Source organism: Rhamphochromis sp. 'chilingali' (genome assembly GCF_963969265.1).
Source record: "Rhamphochromis sp. 'chilingali' genome assembly, chromosome: 4".
In the NCBI taxonomy this organism is placed as follows: domain Eukaryota; kingdom Metazoa; phylum Chordata; class Actinopteri; order Cichliformes; family Cichlidae; genus Rhamphochromis; species Rhamphochromis sp. 'chilingali'.
Genome location: NC_137948.1, coordinates 23355858 through 23372434, shown reverse-complemented (window position 1 = coordinate 23372434; position 16577 = coordinate 23355858). Strand labels below are relative to the sequence as shown.

Genomic DNA, 16577 nt, shown 5'->3' with positions numbered 1-16577 from the left:
TATCTTAAATATCTAAACTTAAGAATCTCAAATGAATAAACAATATTTTCAGAATATCTGCAGTGTGTGTGTCAGTGCTGAACCCTCATTGACTGTGGGTAAAGTTTACACTGATGCAGGCTCACTGTGGTGGAGGGCTTCATACCCTACCCCCACTAGAGACTGCCTGCAAACAGGGTAAAGGTGTGTAGGGGCTGGATTGAAATTAGGCTGTCTGCAACGCTGTCTTGTGTTTTAACAAGCTGGATCAAAATAAGTAATGTTACTGCCAGTAATGTTTTGTTTCATGCTGGGTAGAAAAAGTTTAACCTCTTCAATAATTAAACTGGGTCATGTGCTAAATTGTCACTTACGACATGATGTAGACCAGGGGTGCCCAATCCCGGTCCTCGAGAGCTACTGTCCTGCAGCTTTTAAATGCATCCTTGTTCCCACACACCCGAATCAAATGAATGGCTTGTTATCAGGCCTTTGCCAAACACGATGGCATGCTGAAGAGGTAATCAAACCATTTGATTCAGCTGTGTTGGAGTAGGGATGCATCTAAAAGCTGCAGGATAGTAGCTCTCGAGGACTGGGATTGGGCAGCCCTGATGTAGACTTTATTAATCTCTCACTGGGGAAATTCCAGTTATGATTTTTTTTCTCTGTGCACATAAAGTTCAGTGGGACTGATAATACATACATACAGTCTGGATGAAGGACAGTAATGCTGAAGGAGCTGCTCCCAGCCTCTATGGCAGGGGTGGGCAATTCCAGGCCTCGAGGGCCGGTGTCCTGCAGGTTTTAGATCTCACCTTGGGTCAACACACCTGAATCACATGATTAGTTCGTTACCAGGCCTCTGGAGAACTTCAGGACATGTTGAGGAGCTAATTTAGCCATTTAAATCAGCTGTGTTGGTTCAAGGACACATCTAAAACCTGCAGGATACTGGCTCTTGAGGCCTGGAGTTGCCCACCCCTGCTCTACAGTTTCATGCAGTGGGTGAGCGGTACTGTCCATAATGGACATGTGCTTGGCTAACATCCCCCTCTCACTAAACTCTTCTATGGGTGTAGGGGGAGAGCTGGCCTTCTTCACCTTCTATTAAAACTGCTTTTTGTCTCTCTCTGTGTTACCACCTTTACAGTGGACACAAACAAAAGATTGCTCACGCCATCACTGTGACATGTAAGGTTCTCCACACCCCAAAGGACCTGAGCCTGGCACGACTCATCACAGGCTACTTCCTGCCTCTCCAGTCTCCATGGCGAGTAAAGAAGCAGCCATGTAGCCCTTCTCTTTTGACAGGAAAGCAGTATTATCAGACACGCAGACCAGATAAAAAGTAAATGTGTAGCAGAGAGGGACAGAAAAAAAAACAAAACAATCAGCCAAATGCTGAGAGGTGTCAGTAAACAACAACTGTATCATTATTGTTGCTCACAATCACTTTTAGTGTGTAGTTTATTTTACATCTCTTTAATGAGTATAGGCATAGACAACAGATTTAATGTCTATGCCTGGCTTAGTACATTTGCACATGCTGCGATGGTGTGTTCTGCACACAATTCATATTCCTTACCAACTGTCCCACATTTTCACTGGCTCTGCAGGAGACACTCTTTTCTGGAGTCTGGTTTTATTCAGTGTATGTGAAGGAAAGCTTTTCAATATAGTCAAATGAGGTTAGTATGTCTCCATCAGTAAAAGTTACACCCTGTCAAAACATTTCAGATTTTGGTGATCATCAAAACTACAAAGAAAATGAAACTTCAGTATGTTTTGAGAAAGGGGGGAGGGTCGCCAGCTATTTGTTTTTAAAAAAAAAAAAAAAATATTGCACAAGAGAAAATGAAGTGACACAGCAAGTGTCATAACTTGCTTTTAAAAAAAAAAAAAAAAAAAAAAAAAAAAAAGCTGGAATTGTCAGATATGGGCTAAATCAAGTGTGCCAGTCTATGGATGCATCCCTACTGAAACCCAAAGACTGCTACCAGACAGAACAGCAGCAGAAATAACAGACTACATGAGTATATAAGGACTATTGCGTGCAGCCATAATAACAAACTTCAGCTTCCTTTTACTATTATTGTCTTTACTCAGCAAGAAAGTTGGAAAGATTAGAAATATATCCGACTGCCTCCCAAATTGGTAGTCAGCTGGTTTGTATGAACAGGGCTTTGGGAGGATGTCCTCCAGTTAATTATGGTCTCAGTCTGTGCCAATTAAGGTGCCTTAGTTTATAAGCACATTAAATGCCAAGAACAGAGTCATTTATAAGCTTAGCTGGAGAAGCTGCCACAGTGATTGTTTGCAGAGCAGCTATCCAACTGAAAGGACAAGATCAAAGTCTATGAATCTTCAGATATTTATTTTAGACCAGTAAGATGACAAATTCAGCTCACATATATCAAAAAGTTACAGTAAATGACATCAATGACACATGCATTACTTAATGTTACATTAGCTGTCAAATCCAGACCTCTTGGTAGCCCTCCCCTTCTGGGCTACACCCCTTTGAGGCATGGAGGTACGAAGATAACCTCTGCCTTGATTAGATTGCTTCTTCTGGGTTGGCAAGGAGTTTAAGTTGTACATCTGAATGACGAAGAAAAACCCAGAGAACGCCTGATTCTGCAGGTACTGAGGCAGCCGTTGGACACTCAGCCAGCTGGTCTGCAAGTTCTGAACCAGAGCTGAAGGCCCAGGTGAACTCCTCATTATCTCCTGAGTAAGAAACAAATTTCAACAAGTTCAATTAGATTTTATTTGTACAGAGCCACATCACAATAACAGTCGCCTCAAGGCACTTTATATTGTAAGGTAGAGGCCCTACAATAATAGAGAGAAAACCCTAACAATCAGACAACCCCCTACGAGCAAGCACTTTGGAGACATTGCATGTATGTTTTTACTTCCCAGAGTGGGAGGTACAGATACTTGGGTTAATGTTTTATTTGCATTTTCTGTGCTAAACACATCAAGAACAGCTCACAGCACACCTGAACAGCTTGAATCTTGGACCCAGCTTCATGGTAAAGCCTTCTACACATTTTAGCAGTGAGTGAGCACAGTCGCTCAGGGTAATGGCCCCTGAGCATGACCACTTCAAAACCTTGCATCAAGCGAGCTTCTTCTAGAGATACAAAGAAAAGAAAGGCATCTAAATTGAACCAAATGGCAAAAATCACATAGAAAGCTAATAAATGAATTTTAGGTTACCTTCTTGTGTTGGGGGAAGCATTTGGTCCACCAGAGCCTCTGACAAGCTCAGAGCTGTGTCCAGTCCCACAGTTGTCATACCAACGACCGTCTTCAGAGGTGATCGGTTAATGCCATCATTCATCCTCCTCATCACCCAGTCAATGGTTTGATTGGCTGCAATGCTCATCCCAGCCTGAATCTCATTCATTTTGGTTTTGGCAGGGATAACAATCTGAGCAAAGAACATTAAATCGCAACATAAAATATTTTATTTATTAATCCAGACTTTATAGACCTGTTGTGAGTTATAAGGACTTAAACGAGGAAAGGAAATGTTACCTGTTCTGTGGATGACACAATTACAGAGAATGAAGCCTCCAGCCAGTCGAGACTCTTGCAGGCAACATCATTTGCATAGGAAACTGAAACATACCCATGAACAGTGTTGGTGTTTATCCAGAAAGCAACTTTGACCTGATGGTCAATGAAAAATGTCATTTCAGTCTCATCTCTAATGTAATGCATTGTATCCTGATGCTGCAATCTGTCAGGTTAACTTGTTCAACTGCTTGTAAACAAATACCTAATTAATCAATCTTTATTGATTGATTTGTTTTGCTGCCCAACATGGCAGCAAAACAAATTCAAGCATGTAGGGATGTCAGTACGATCTGCTGAAGTTCAAACCCAGCACAAGAGATGATTGAAATTACTTTGAACATGGCATGATGGTAGTGCCTGGCGGGCTGGTCTGAGTATTTCAGAAACTGCTGAACTACTGGGATTTTTTCCCCACACAACAGTGAATAGAAAAAAGAAAACTCTGGATGAAAATGCCTTGTTAATGCCACAGGAAGAGGACAGTAACACAAATAACCGCTTGTTACAATCAAAATATGCAAACGATCATCTGAAATACACTACCTTGGACCTTGAAGCAGCTGGGCCACAGCAGTACTTAATAAAGTGGCAGTGAGTGCTGGTTAAAATTTCTCCAACTCCAATCCCGACTTTAGACAGCTCGTTGTGCGAGAAAATCCGAATAAAACTTTTTTAAAATGTTCACAAAAACCCTTTGCATTGCAGAAGGATCTGGGTGTTTACACCATTTTCTGTACAGATTAAGGTAGTTGAAAGATGGAGAAAACCAGATGCTCTAATGTCATTTCCTACATCTTTATGGAAGAGCCCTAACAGTAGCTACTTACTCTGGGGCTCCAGTTTAACAATGACAGGTGACGCTCTGTAACAGGCTGCTCTGCCTACAGCTGTCACGCTGCTCTCCAGCACTTCACACGCAGACTTCAGGCCGGGATGCCTGGATTTTGTGCCCGTGTACAAGACCGATAGTCTGGCACAAGCCGAACGAACGACGGGCAGATTCGCCAGCCTGGCAGCTGCACTGGGTGCTTTCTGCAAAAGAGACAGAAGAGCGTTGGAAAGCCAAGTTGGTGTGAAAGCCATGGTGAAAGAAGTGTTTTCATTTCTTTCGCGTTTAAATGCCAAATGAGCATAAAAAACACTTGGAGTTTCGGTAAAAGTATAGGACTAAGGGACTTAGGGTGTTTGATTGTACTCACCTGGTTGGTGTTTACAGTCATCCTTTGTACACTTTGAGAAAACAAGAACAAAAACAATTTAAAATGTAAATCTTTTTCGGAAACTTCACATATTCAGTGTAAAGGCTAAAATGAAATAAAGCAACCAGAGCGAAAACCTCCGCTCAAATAGCTTGGGAGAGTCAATTAGTGGCCCACCTGTTCTTAACTCTCCTTGTAATCTCGCGTGATTTCATAGCAAGAATAAGGTCACAAATTAAACGTCTGCTCACGATAGCCATACTGGCGTAAGCTCCACAATTGTGAGAATCACCCGCAGGACTTTTAATTAATGTTGTTACAGAGAATACAGATAATAATAATACAGACGCTTTTTTTAAATGCCGCTTCTTTTTCATTGATCTCCGACATTAAAGGTTGACTTTGCAATACTTCACCTGTCCGGTGGAGGACCCGAACGCTGTGAGCAGGATTTGAACCTGCGCGGGGAAACCCCATTGGATTTCGAGTCCAACGCCTTAACCACTCGGCCATCACAGCTATGTGTCAGCAAAAACGTCAACCAATTAACAGGAAGAAGAAGAATACCACATGGGGCAGACAACAGGAGTCAGCAGTAGCCGCATGTTCATACCTAACTCTAAATATTAGCCAACAATCATATTATGGGATTCATTTATTGCTTTAATCACCTCAGGCCTGCTGTCAAAATAAGAGAGTGAAATAAAGGCCTAAATACTTACAATATTACGTAAATGTGAGAAGAATTAGGTATTTTTCTTTACTTGTGAGCTGCCACAGATTGCTTGTTTGATAATCGAGCTCTGGGAGGTTATTAGTTTTCCCAATGCGCCGCTGAATTAATGAGGGTAAACACCCAATTATGGATTAACGAGGCTTTCCGACGAGTTTGTTTCGCAGATCTGTGCAATGTGTGCCTATATGCCGAAAAGCAGGCTGTAAAAAACTAAACGTTTAAACAAAGAAAATGTCGCGGTTGATTTACACCCACTGCCAGGGAAAAGCTTTATAACCGTAGCGCCTAATTATAGGGAAGGCAAGTTAATCATTGGTACTGGTACTGTAAAGATGCTCGTATGCGCACTCAGGTCTGTGCGCGCATACCGATGAGTTGAGGACAAAAAGGCGGTTTCCGTTAGAGGACGGCCAGAGTGATGAAGAGTGATGTTTTGGCCCCCACAGAGGAGCACGCTCTGAGCCACGAGGCTCTGTCTGTAGCGCTGCTGCTGCTGTGGCTGCGGCAGACGCGTCTCCTGCACGCGACGTGCTCCGAAACCGTTTTTTTTTCAGTCCCCCCAACTCCTAGGGAGGGAGTGTGTGTGTGGGGGGGGGGTATCACAGGGTTTGGGAATGGTGCCTACCCTAACGCAAAAATAAATAATAATAAAATAAAATACTGGGAGACACAGGAGAAGCACGTGGAGTGGGTGGTCCTCAGCACACAGCTTTCACGTGGCTTACAGGGGAGAGCTGAGCCGTCACAACAGTCAGTCCGGTGCTGCAGCAGCAGAGAGACAACATCAGCATCAGTATGGCTTTGGAGATGGAGCCCGCGGAGTAAGTGCGCTCTCTGTTTGCCTTTGTTTGTGTGCACAAAAAAGTGATCGGACTCTGCCACCTGTTTGACTTTAAGAGAAAATAATAAGGTTTATCTGCTGTCATGCGCTCCATCGCTTATTAGGTGACATATCTTTGCGTCGGTGTGTGGGATCGTTGCATATTCCCCTTTTAAAATAAGCCGCGTAAACGGAGCCTTTACAGTTTGTGTTCGAAACTGCGCTGTTTTTGCTGTCCTGTCTGCTGTGAAACCTCCTGTGTTATTGATACCCAGTTTAATGCGACCAGTATGGTTAATTTGACACGTGAGGCTGCTCAAATGGTTGTAGTCGTGCTGTGTGCGTGTGTGTGTGTGAGGCGTGTGTGTGTGTGAGGGGGGTTCGGACTGTTTTGCAGTCAGGGGCTCCTTCCTCCACATGTGCCTGTTGATCTAAGACGATCTCCGCCCCCCTGGTAAAGGCGTGGGTGTGCTTTTTGTTGTTGTTGTTGGTGGTGGTGGTGGTGGTTAGTCATTCCTGTGGGGAGTGCAGGAATAGACAACTGCAGGAATGTCACATTTTTGTGTTGCTTAAAGTGGAGTTAATTTAGTACGAAAGCACTGGCTCGTAGAATCAGTGGGTGAGGTTCGTTTAATCTGCAGGTGCCACTGGTGCACGTGAAACCATAAAAATGAACGTCCAGCAGAGAGGAAGATAAAAGGGGCACCTTGACTGTCAATTGTATAAATTTAAATTTGTAATATACTGGCATATTTATAATTAGAGTTATTTGTAGTTAGTATATTTGTTTTGTAGCTTTGTTGTATATTGTATTAATTAATTTAGTTTACTTAGTTACTGTTCTTACTGTCTTGGAGCAACTGTGACCACATAGTTTCCTCTGGGATTGATCAAATATCCTGATTCTGATTGTGGATAGGACAGCTTTATGCCCAGCAGGTGGCTCTAAAGTGGAACAAAAGTCCACATGAGACAGGCCTTTTGTGCTGCGACCTTTTCCTTTTAAGGCTGTGCCCACGTGTGGCACCATCCCAAATCAGATATTGTTGAACATTTCCCCTTTGTCTCCGTAGTGTGATCCGTCTGATAATGCAGTACCTCAAAGAGAACAACCTCTACCGGACGCTGACCACATTACAGGAGGAAACCACCGTCTCCCTCAACACAGTGGAAAGCATCGAAAGCTTTATTGCAGATATAAACAAGGGTCACTGGGACTCTGTCCTGCTGGCTATTGAATCTCTCAAGTTGCCTGACAACATACTTATTGACCTTTATGAGCAGGTAAGTCTTTGGATGTTCAGCTAATGCTTTCCTTGGCTTCATTTGTTTATTTGTAATTGATCACGTTCTCTTCAACAGGTTGTTATGGAGCTCATTGAAATGAGGGAGGTGGGCGCAGCTCGCTCGCTCCTCAGGCAAACCGACCCGATGATCATGCTGAAGCAGACCCAGCCAGAAAGGTACAGCCACCTGGAGAACCTGCTAACCTGTTCCTACTTTGACCCTCGTGAGGTAAGAAAGCAAAGTGCTCGGACAGCTGCGTCAGAGAGCGCTTCATAGGTATAGCTAACATCCTTTCAATCCCACTGCAGGCGTACCCAAAAGGAAGCAGCAAGGAGAAGCGGCGCAGAGCCATAGCTGAGGCTCTGGTGAGGGAGGTCAGTGTGGTGCCCCCCTCCCGCCTCATAGGACTCCTGGAACAAGTTGGTGTAAGTGCACTGATCGATATCCTTCTGAAAAACCCGCTCTAATTACAGGGCAAGTAACACTTCTTAATCGATGGAGACAACACTGTGCGATAGTTTGTCAAAGATACCAAACAAATACCTCAGTTTTATGTATTTTTTTATACAACAGCACCACTTTAATTAGGGTTTCCTGAGGGCAACAAACACTTTTCTGCAGTCCTTCCAACTTTCTGAGTGTCTTACTTGGACACAGAATTTCACTTTAAACAGACAGTTTTGGTTAAATCCCAGTAAAACATAACAGTCACTGGGCTGTTTGCTTTCCAGGTGAAATAGATCTCACACACACTTTTGTGTCTTTTGATCAGGACCTTTAACAGAGTTCTTTCTGTGTGAAATACTGAAAAATGTATTAACGTTTTTATACCTCCAAATTCTGCACATTTAGTCAAAAAGTAATGTAAATTTGAAACCATTTTTTGAGAGATTTAAAGTTTAAAGGATGCAGGTAAGCTACAAAAACAACAACAAAAGAACAGTACACCAATCATAAAACAAGAGCAAGACCCTCATTTGTATTTATATTTAACATTTTTTTCTTTTACATTTTCTTTAGCAATTTCATCCCTGACATGTTAACAAGCTCAGTTATATTCTTTAATTTGAATGATTGACGTGGCAACATAGTGAGTTTCTCAAGACTGAATTTCTACATTCTCAGAGACATACTGTACTGTACATCCTCCTGTGCAAGATGCTATTTTTGTTAGTGAGCTGTTACACAAGTGCTGCCAGCTACAGCAAAGTTCTGAATAGCCTTCATTCACTTTAAGTTATAACTTGTCTAATCCAGGAGGCTAATAACAGTCATGTTAAAAATAAGGGAAAAAACAAGAAAGAAACTGGACTTGGACAATATTTCAAAGTGGGAAACTTGTGTTCTTGCTGCCAGAAGTTGCATTACATTATTGTACACAGCATGAAAATAAAAAAAATAATTTGGTAGTTCTTAGTATTCTTGATTTTATTGAGATTTTCACTGTTTTATTTTTTCTGCTGACTCTTTTTCACTGTCTTGCAGTCTATGAAACTACAGCAGTATACAGATCACCTCTCCCCTGATATGACCATTGATACATCTGCCTGCAAAGAGAAATATGTGGAGAAAGAGACCTTTCCAAACCAGCTGTACCGCCACATCAAGGTCTGTAATGGCACTTGGAAAATGATTTTGTTTTCTAGCAGAGCACTCAAGTGACCAAATTTATTTTAACAACTAAATGATCCATTGGGGTGATTTATCACACTGTTACATTTTATACAGGAGAACTTTTTTATGGCTCTTTTTGTGTTTATCATCCTTTATGTGCAGATACTCTAACATGTTATACTATAATTAGTGACAATTTTCAGTATTTTCTAGGCAAAAATCATGGAAGTTGATTAGGGCCACTGGAAAAAAAAAACGTGAGGTCATGGCTTTTTTTAATTCTGGGGGGAGGGGAGAATCATAATTTGGACTTTTTTCTCAGAATTCTGAAACCCCCTCTGCACCCAAATTCTGACTTTTTTAAAATCAAAATACAGACTTTCTTCTGATAATTTCAAATTGTTCTCAAAAGCTGAATTCTTTTTTCAGAATACTGACTGATTTTGCCAGAAATGTGACTTTTTTCAGAATTCTAAAAGACACCAAAACTCATTACTCCTAATCATCCATTCCAAAGGAATTTTGGCATCACAGCTTCACCAGATCTTTATGCTTGGTTGGTTTAGAGGGGATGTACTGCATGAAAGTGCACCTGCCTCTGCACGCAGCTGTTTATCCACACAAAGATCACCTCCAGCAATATATTATCTGGGCAACAAGCCTACAGACATTGTCCAAATATCCCTGAAACCTACTTGTCTATTTGGCTGTTGTTAAACAACGTGTACTAACTGAATTGGATCTTTCACTGCAAAACATTACAATATACTGATTAAAAATGGAGAATTCAAATAAAATTAACACCTATAATAAAAAAAACAGCTTCACAACAAGTGGTTGGAGAAGTAGGCAGAAAAATGAATAACAGGACACATTTGTATGATTGTATGATTGAATATATCAAATTATTGTCCATCATTTGAAGGTTAAAGAAGAGGTTGTTATTTCCTTGGTTATTATCCCAATACATACACACAAAAACACTGCAAACTAATTACTTTGTGCACCTGAAGGCACTTCATCTAGTCTCTAGCTGTGCTCTCATCACTTCTATCCAGATGGAGCAGCCTGAGTTGCTCATCCATGCTTATTCTCTGCCCAAGGTCATTAAGTGAGAATAGTCAGCCCACACAACAGCAGGCTATTGAAAAACTTTACGTCTCCCTGGAGTCTCCTAATATTAATTAGTGCCTTATTTCCTTGTCTGAGTGTGAATCTCAGGCTGCAAATCAAACAGGAAAGCACGTGTGCTGCAAGCATTAATAAGCTTTTCTGTGTGTGCAGTTTGGGCGGCGGTCACACGTGGAATGTGCCCGTTTCTCACCCGATGGAAAGTATTTAATTACGGGGTCAGTAGATGGCTTTATTGAGGTCTGGAACTTCAACAGTGGAAAAATTAGCAAGGTGAATATATTTCATATCAGGAAACTAAAAATACTAAGATTTATTTTTAAACACATCACCTCCTACATACTGTGTAATACCACATTTTCCTAATTTTGTGTTTTCATTGCTGAATGAATGAACCAGGATTTAAAATATCAGGCCCAAGACAGCTTCATGATGATGGATGATGCTGTGCTGTGCATGTGCTTCAGTCAGGATACAGATCTACTGGCTACTGGAGCGCAGAATGGCAAAATAAAGGTTGGATGGGTTCATATTTGTGTGTGTACTTTCCAGATAAAATAAACGATCAATAACTGTATCCATACGATTTATGAATATATTGCTGACGTAATCTATCTTTTGATTTTTCTTTTGAAATGTGTGTGTTGTTGGGGAAGGTGTGGAAGATCCAGAGCGGCTTGTGTATGCGTAGGTTTGAGCATGCTCACAACAAAGGCGTGGCCTGTCTGGGCTTTTCCAAAGACGGCAACCAGATCCTCAGTGCCTCCTTCGACCACACCATCAGGTGGGATTCGATGTTGTCATGGTTTCTGTGTAGTGAACACGCTGCAGACTGCAGCTATTCCTCTTGCACAACATAATGTAGAGAATTTGTGTGTGTGTGTGTTTATATTTTATTACATTATTAACATAACTTACATGTAACATTGTTAAAATTATAAGTTTAAATTTGCAGGGTTAACACTGACTGTATTCACATAAGTAATATATTCACATTTAAAAATATATTTGCGGTTGATGTAAAGCCCTCCACACAAATAGCTTAAAATTGTACTAATTTAAAAATGAAATGAAAAAGAAAATCTGCTCTCATTAACAAAAAAACATTTAGAGACATATCAAAAGCAAAGAGGAAACCATTTAAATTGAGAGCCTTGTGACAAGAGTTGCCTCGTCTACCGTGGGAGGCAAGCGAGAGATCTGACTGCCCTCAGACATGATTCACAAAAGTTTTGAAGGTGCACACATGGGCGTCGCTTCAGCAGGAGGAAAGCAGCGGTCTCTTTCTGCATCCCACAGCTGATTAGCAAAAAACTGAAAAGTAGATTTGGCAGTTTAAATCCTTTAATGCTTTCTAAACTGTCTGCTAGAGCACATTTTGGAAATTGTGCCTACAGTGACTCTGCATTTTTCCACTTTAGCTGCAAAATCTGGGTTTGGAAATCATACTTTTCCCCCCAAAAGCCATAAAAAACATGCTCAACTAAAAGTGCAAGATGCCAGTTGTTCACATACATTGTGCACCTGTAAATACGCAGTGCCTACAAAGCACAAAGATGTCTTCCTTTCGCTCCCACCCTCATGCACGCACTGAATCCTCATCACCGTTGTGGAGCTGAATGTTATTTCTGACTCCTGGGGGTGTGGGCTGAGCCTCTCCGCAGTGTTGGAAGCACATGTGCTGTGTGGGTGTAGCCGAGGAACCATGTGCTCAGGCACAAAGCTGCAACGTGTTCCTCTGCTTGAAATTCCACACGCGGGGTGGATTGTTTACAAATGATATATCGTCCTGCAGGACAGGAAGCGAATCAGTAGGCATTATGGGTTTTGTCACGGTTTAAGTAAATCTGCACCCAGCCACACAGAGGAGCTAAAAATAGCACATCAGCAGCTCAGTGGCACATTTCATCCGCTGTCGAGTAAAATCCCCTCTTTGAGTTGAAGAGGGGATTGTTAAAATGACTCAGCAATGCCCTTTTAATTCATTTCAGTGTCCTTTATCTCAATCAATTCCTCAACAATGTCATCTCCAGAGTCCATGAGCTGAAGTCAGGCAAGACGCTAAAGGAGTTAAATGGCCATTCATCATTTGTAAACGATGTGTTCTTCACTCAAGATGGATTTCACATCATCAGCGCCTCATCAGATGGCACTGTGAAGGTACAATTTGCATTAACAGCGTGGCGCCACATCAGAAGACTCTAGAAAGTCATTCAGATCTGTTCTGATTGGTGTCATTACACACGACAGCTGAGAAAGTGCTGAGCTACTCTAAAATCTGAGATTTTTCTCCTGTATTGTTCAGATTTGGAACACAAAATCCTGTGAGTGCATCCACACTTTTAAATGTCTGTCGAGGACACTGGATGTCCCCGTCAACAACGTGATCCCTCTCCCCCAGAATCCAGAGCACTTTGTGGTTTGTAACCACTCCAACGCTGTGGTCGTCATGAGCATGCGTGGCCAGGTGAGAGCAACTTACTCTTCTCATAGAACCTCATTTAAATCTAAAGAACGAGACTTTGCTATGCTATTATTAATGCAATTACAGCTGCATTACACAGTGTTATTATTACTGTTTCATCTACTAATTAATTTTCAATTAGTCATCAGAAAATTGTAAAAAAAAATTGTATGACTAAAGGTGATGACTTATCAATAGTTGTTTGACTTACAGTACAAAAATGCTGCTCCTCTGTGGAGATGTCATAAACCTACATTTTCTCTAATGGCCAGTGTGGGGTGACTTATTCGGTCTCAGTAAACACTTTCCTAATCCGTTTATGATCTTCGTTAGCAGTTTTAAGTTTGCTTCAAATACATCTCATTTTGTAATTTGTGGTACTTTTAGCTGTAAAATATACTATAAAACAGCAGATGATGGCTTACACACTCAATTGAAGACTTCAGAAAAGTAGTTTGCAAAAAGTGAATAACATCGCTAGTGGACAAATCCACTAGTCTATGACAGGAAATGCAAGAAAAACTCTCTAGTCTTTGTCAAAATGTAACAAAACCTGCATATTAGCTCCTTAAAATGAATGAGCAAATCTGAATTGAAGGTAAAGTTGAAGGTGATTGTTTTGTTCCCCCAAAAACAATCACCCCCAAATGGTTCTTTGAACTGAAAAGACAATGCATTTTCAAAGTTACTTACAATGTATTGTTTATCTCAACCTTTTATTGGTGTTTTAGATTCACACTTGAATATATTTGTGGAAGCTTAACATCTCTCTCTCTCTCATCTCCTCAGACTGTGAAGACCTTCAGTTCAGACAGAAAAAGAGCAGACTTTGTGTGTTGCACCCTGTCACCCCGCGGGGAGTGGATTTACTGTGTGGGGGAGGACTTAGTGCTCTACTGCTTCAGCTATACAACAGGAAGGCTGGAGAAAACGCTGACTGTAAGTGCTGCTGCTAATATTCACTTATTATTAAAACTGTTTTGCATCTATTAAAATTTGGGCTGCTAGTGTTTTCGTCTACATTCTAATAAGCTTCCATGTTAGGTTACAAAAAAGTAGATTTGGCAGCTTGAAACTTTTATTTACTTACTGTCCAAAACATGCTGTGTAGAAAATGAGCTTTACTGCATACTGTCAGCTAGGGCTGGGCCATATCATACCTTTCACGGTAATACCGGTATATTGTTGGGCAACGATAAGAAAATGAAATATCGCCATAGAATATGGGTAAAACGCGCATGCGCAGTGCCTTTGTTTTCATACGCACATGGCGGAAAAAGCATGGCGGCGACAGAGAATGAGAAGGTCGAAATTGGAACATTGAATGAAAAGGATGAATCAGAATTGGTTTGTAAAAATGCTGCAACTTCAGTGGTGTGGAACTGGTTTAGTTTTTGGCCGTCAGATACACAACAAAGCACTATTTTTGGTAGAGCATGCTAGCAGGCCGTCGTTATTACCGTGTTTTTTGGAAAATACGGCACACTTAAAATCAATCCTTTGATTTTTCTGAAAATCGTCAGCGCCCCTTATGATCCCGTGTGCCTTATGTATGAATTCTGGTTGTGTTTACTGACCTCGAAACGATTTTATGTCATACACGACGCTCGAAAATCTGTCAAATGTTTCAGTACCACTTTGCTAAGCTACGAACCCGCACCGCTTGATGGATTGTCGGAGCATTACGGCTATCGTAGGCAGGAGCCTCGCGGGGTGATACGTACTGTGCTTCAACATAATATTACCGTATTGTGTGTGTATAACCTCTTTTTAAGTTTTGTGGATATTATACATGGTTATGCTGAGGACATGCCGGCCAATTTCCACTGGAAATGCCTTTTGGTTAAACTGTCAGCAAGGATTTTGCATTTGCACTGTTACATTTTTATATAACTTTAATGCACATAAAAAACAGCTGCTTGTTTAAGTGAAAATACATTGATGGTGGCTCAGTTATATCGTTATCGCAAATTTTCAAATGTATATCGTGATAAATATTTTTGGTCATATCGCCCTGCTCTACTGTCAGCTGTTGGTCTCAACCAGTTATCACTGTTATTTCAGTGTTTCTACTGTGACCTCCTAAAACAGTTTATCACCGTAAATTATAGCTGCATATCTTTGCCAATGCATCTTGTTGCAAGTTGTTAACAAATATTTTTTGCCTTTCTTGAGGTGTTACAAGCATTCAGCTCTGTTGCATATTACTTACTCTTCTTACTGCACATTTAGAGAAATGGATTTTCACAACTAGTCTAAGGTGAATGCTGGCCAGATGTAATAAATCACCATGCTGGCTAAACTTTAAAGGTGTTCCTAGGCAATCCACTAGAGGAAAAAACCCATTACACATCCATATCAATCACAGTCTAAACACACAATCTTACCTTAATACACAAAATCTCTGTTAGTTTCCAACCAGGCCTGGCACACTGATGTCTAGAAATCACCTAGTAATGTGTAAAATTGCCCATCTGTAGCATCAAAGTGACATTATATTACTGTAAATGATTTCCACGATCTTCGCAGCATTTTTTTTTAAGTGTTGTTATTGTTTAGCTATGTCACTGCTGCTGAGTAACAATAACAGGGTAAGGGGTGGGTGGGAGCAACTGATGGGTGATGGAGAATGTGTACTGATCTGTCTTCCCTGCACTCACAGGTTCACGAGAAAGACGTAATTGGCATCACTCACCACCCACATGAGAATCTGATTGCCACGTACAGTGAAGACGGTCTGCTGAGGCTATGGAAGCCTTAAAGTGTCACCTGCATTATATTGTGGAGGACCTACACAGCTGTTGACATGGTGTATTAAAATCTATTTGTGCCATGAAAATGCTTTGAAAAAACAATCAATGAATATGAAAAACCACCTTTAAATTATAAATAAATTTACCAATCAAAGTTTTACCCCCCACTTTAAAAGATTCTGTATGTTGGTTTCTTTTTTTTTTTTAAATTCCTTGTGGAAAATTTAAGGTAAGAATGCCAATATTTATGTTTTCTTTAAGTCAGCAAATTCTCAACAAAAAAATAATCTAAAGTAGCTGCACTTTAAACATGTTTTTTCCTTCCATATTTTGATTTTGAGTAATTTATTTGTAATTCATTAGCATTTGCAACGCTGTTTAGGTCCTCCATACCTTACACCTTCTTCCTCATGAATCCAACTTCACCAGTTTGAATCCCCATTTTCATCTCTTCTGTCTTTATTAGACATGAAAATGCATGATGGTGAACTGTTGTGAAAATAGTTATAATAGAGATCGCCTCTTGTTTGGGCATAAACAAACAATATCAGGTATATGATTGATTTGCTTTGGTTTATAATAATGTTTTTTTATTCTTAATTTTTAGATTTTATCCAAATAACGATTCTGATGTCATGATTTATTTGTTCTCTGCGTTCCCTGCATGCTACCTCAGTGCACTACAGTAATTTTTGTAGTCCTTTAAAATATGCATGATGACTGATAACCCTGTACAGAGCTCCAGTGACACATTCTGTATCCTGTGCGTAAACAACAAATGTATTTTACACATTTATTGTCCTGTGTCTGATGTTCCTGTGCATAGATAAGGTACATGTACCTGCAACAGACTTCCTCTAGCGGTAACTGTTCGTACTACCTGGTACTGTCGTCATTTATCACTGCGAGATATTGTTTAGCAACTGAATTATTTATTTTTGGTATATTCATTATGCTGTACATAACATCTCCAACCACATGACAAATGATAATAAAATTAAAA

The 16577-nt window shown here is 40.7% G+C and overlaps 2 protein-coding genes across 2 annotated transcripts; one reads left to right on the top strand and one right to left on the bottom strand.

The window, feature by feature from the left end:
- Nucleotides 1–2375: 2375 nt before the first annotated feature.
- LOC308395786 (perilipin-2-like) lies at nucleotides 2376–5936 on the bottom strand. Its single transcript, XM_080880770.1, has 7 exons — nucleotides 5874–5936; nucleotides 4770–4800; nucleotides 4398–4602; nucleotides 3529–3611; nucleotides 3208–3421; nucleotides 2988–3121; nucleotides 2376–2712 (listed from the first exon to the last, which is right to left on the bottom strand). The coding sequence occupies exons 2-7, from the start codon at nucleotides 4788–4790 to the stop codon at nucleotides 2449–2451; spliced, it is 921 nt and encodes a 306-aa protein (XP_080736896.1). The 5' UTR covers nucleotides 4791–4800; nucleotides 5874–5936; the 3' UTR covers nucleotides 2376–2448.
- Nucleotides 5937–6144: 208 nt separating this feature from the next.
- On the top strand, nucleotides 6145–16577 carry LOC308395804 (WD40 repeat-containing protein SMU1-like). Its single transcript, XM_080880796.1, has 12 exons — nucleotides 6145–6326; nucleotides 7399–7609; nucleotides 7688–7840; nucleotides 7921–8037; nucleotides 9098–9220; nucleotides 10511–10630; nucleotides 10757–10873; nucleotides 11014–11141; nucleotides 12391–12517; nucleotides 12663–12824; nucleotides 13611–13760; nucleotides 15484–16577. Exons 1-12 carry the CDS (start codon nucleotides 6301–6303, stop codon nucleotides 15580–15582), a joined length of 1533 nt encoding a protein of 510 aa, XP_080736922.1. The 5' UTR covers nucleotides 6145–6300; the 3' UTR covers nucleotides 15583–16577.

What these genes read in the sequence shown, in the direction of transcription:
- LOC308395786 (XM_080880770.1), bottom strand. Translation starts at nt 4,790, where the DNA reads ATGACTGTAAACACCAACCAG. An exon ending in TGTTAAACTGGAGCCCCAGA is followed by an intron (nt 3,612 to 4,397) that starts GTAAGTAGCTAC and finishes GGTATGTTTCAG; the next exon opens with TTTCCTATGCAAATGATGTT. An exon ending in TTGTGTCATCCACAGAACAG is followed by an intron (nt 3,422 to 3,528) that starts GTAACATTTCCT and finishes TTCTTTGCTCAG; the next exon opens with ATTGTTATCCCTGCCAAAAC.
- LOC308395804 (XM_080880796.1), top strand. Translation starts at nt 6,301, where the DNA reads ATGGCTTTGGAGATGGAGCCCGCGGA. An exon ending in TTGGAGATGGAGCCCGCGGA is followed by an intron (nt 6,327 to 7,398) that starts GTAAGTGCGCTC and finishes TTGTCTCCGTAG; the next exon opens with TGTGATCCGTCTGATAATGC. An exon ending in GGCTGGAGAAAACGCTGACT is followed by an intron (nt 13,761 to 15,483) that starts GTAAGTGCTGCT and finishes CTGCACTCACAG; the next exon opens with GTTCACGAGAAAGACGTAAT.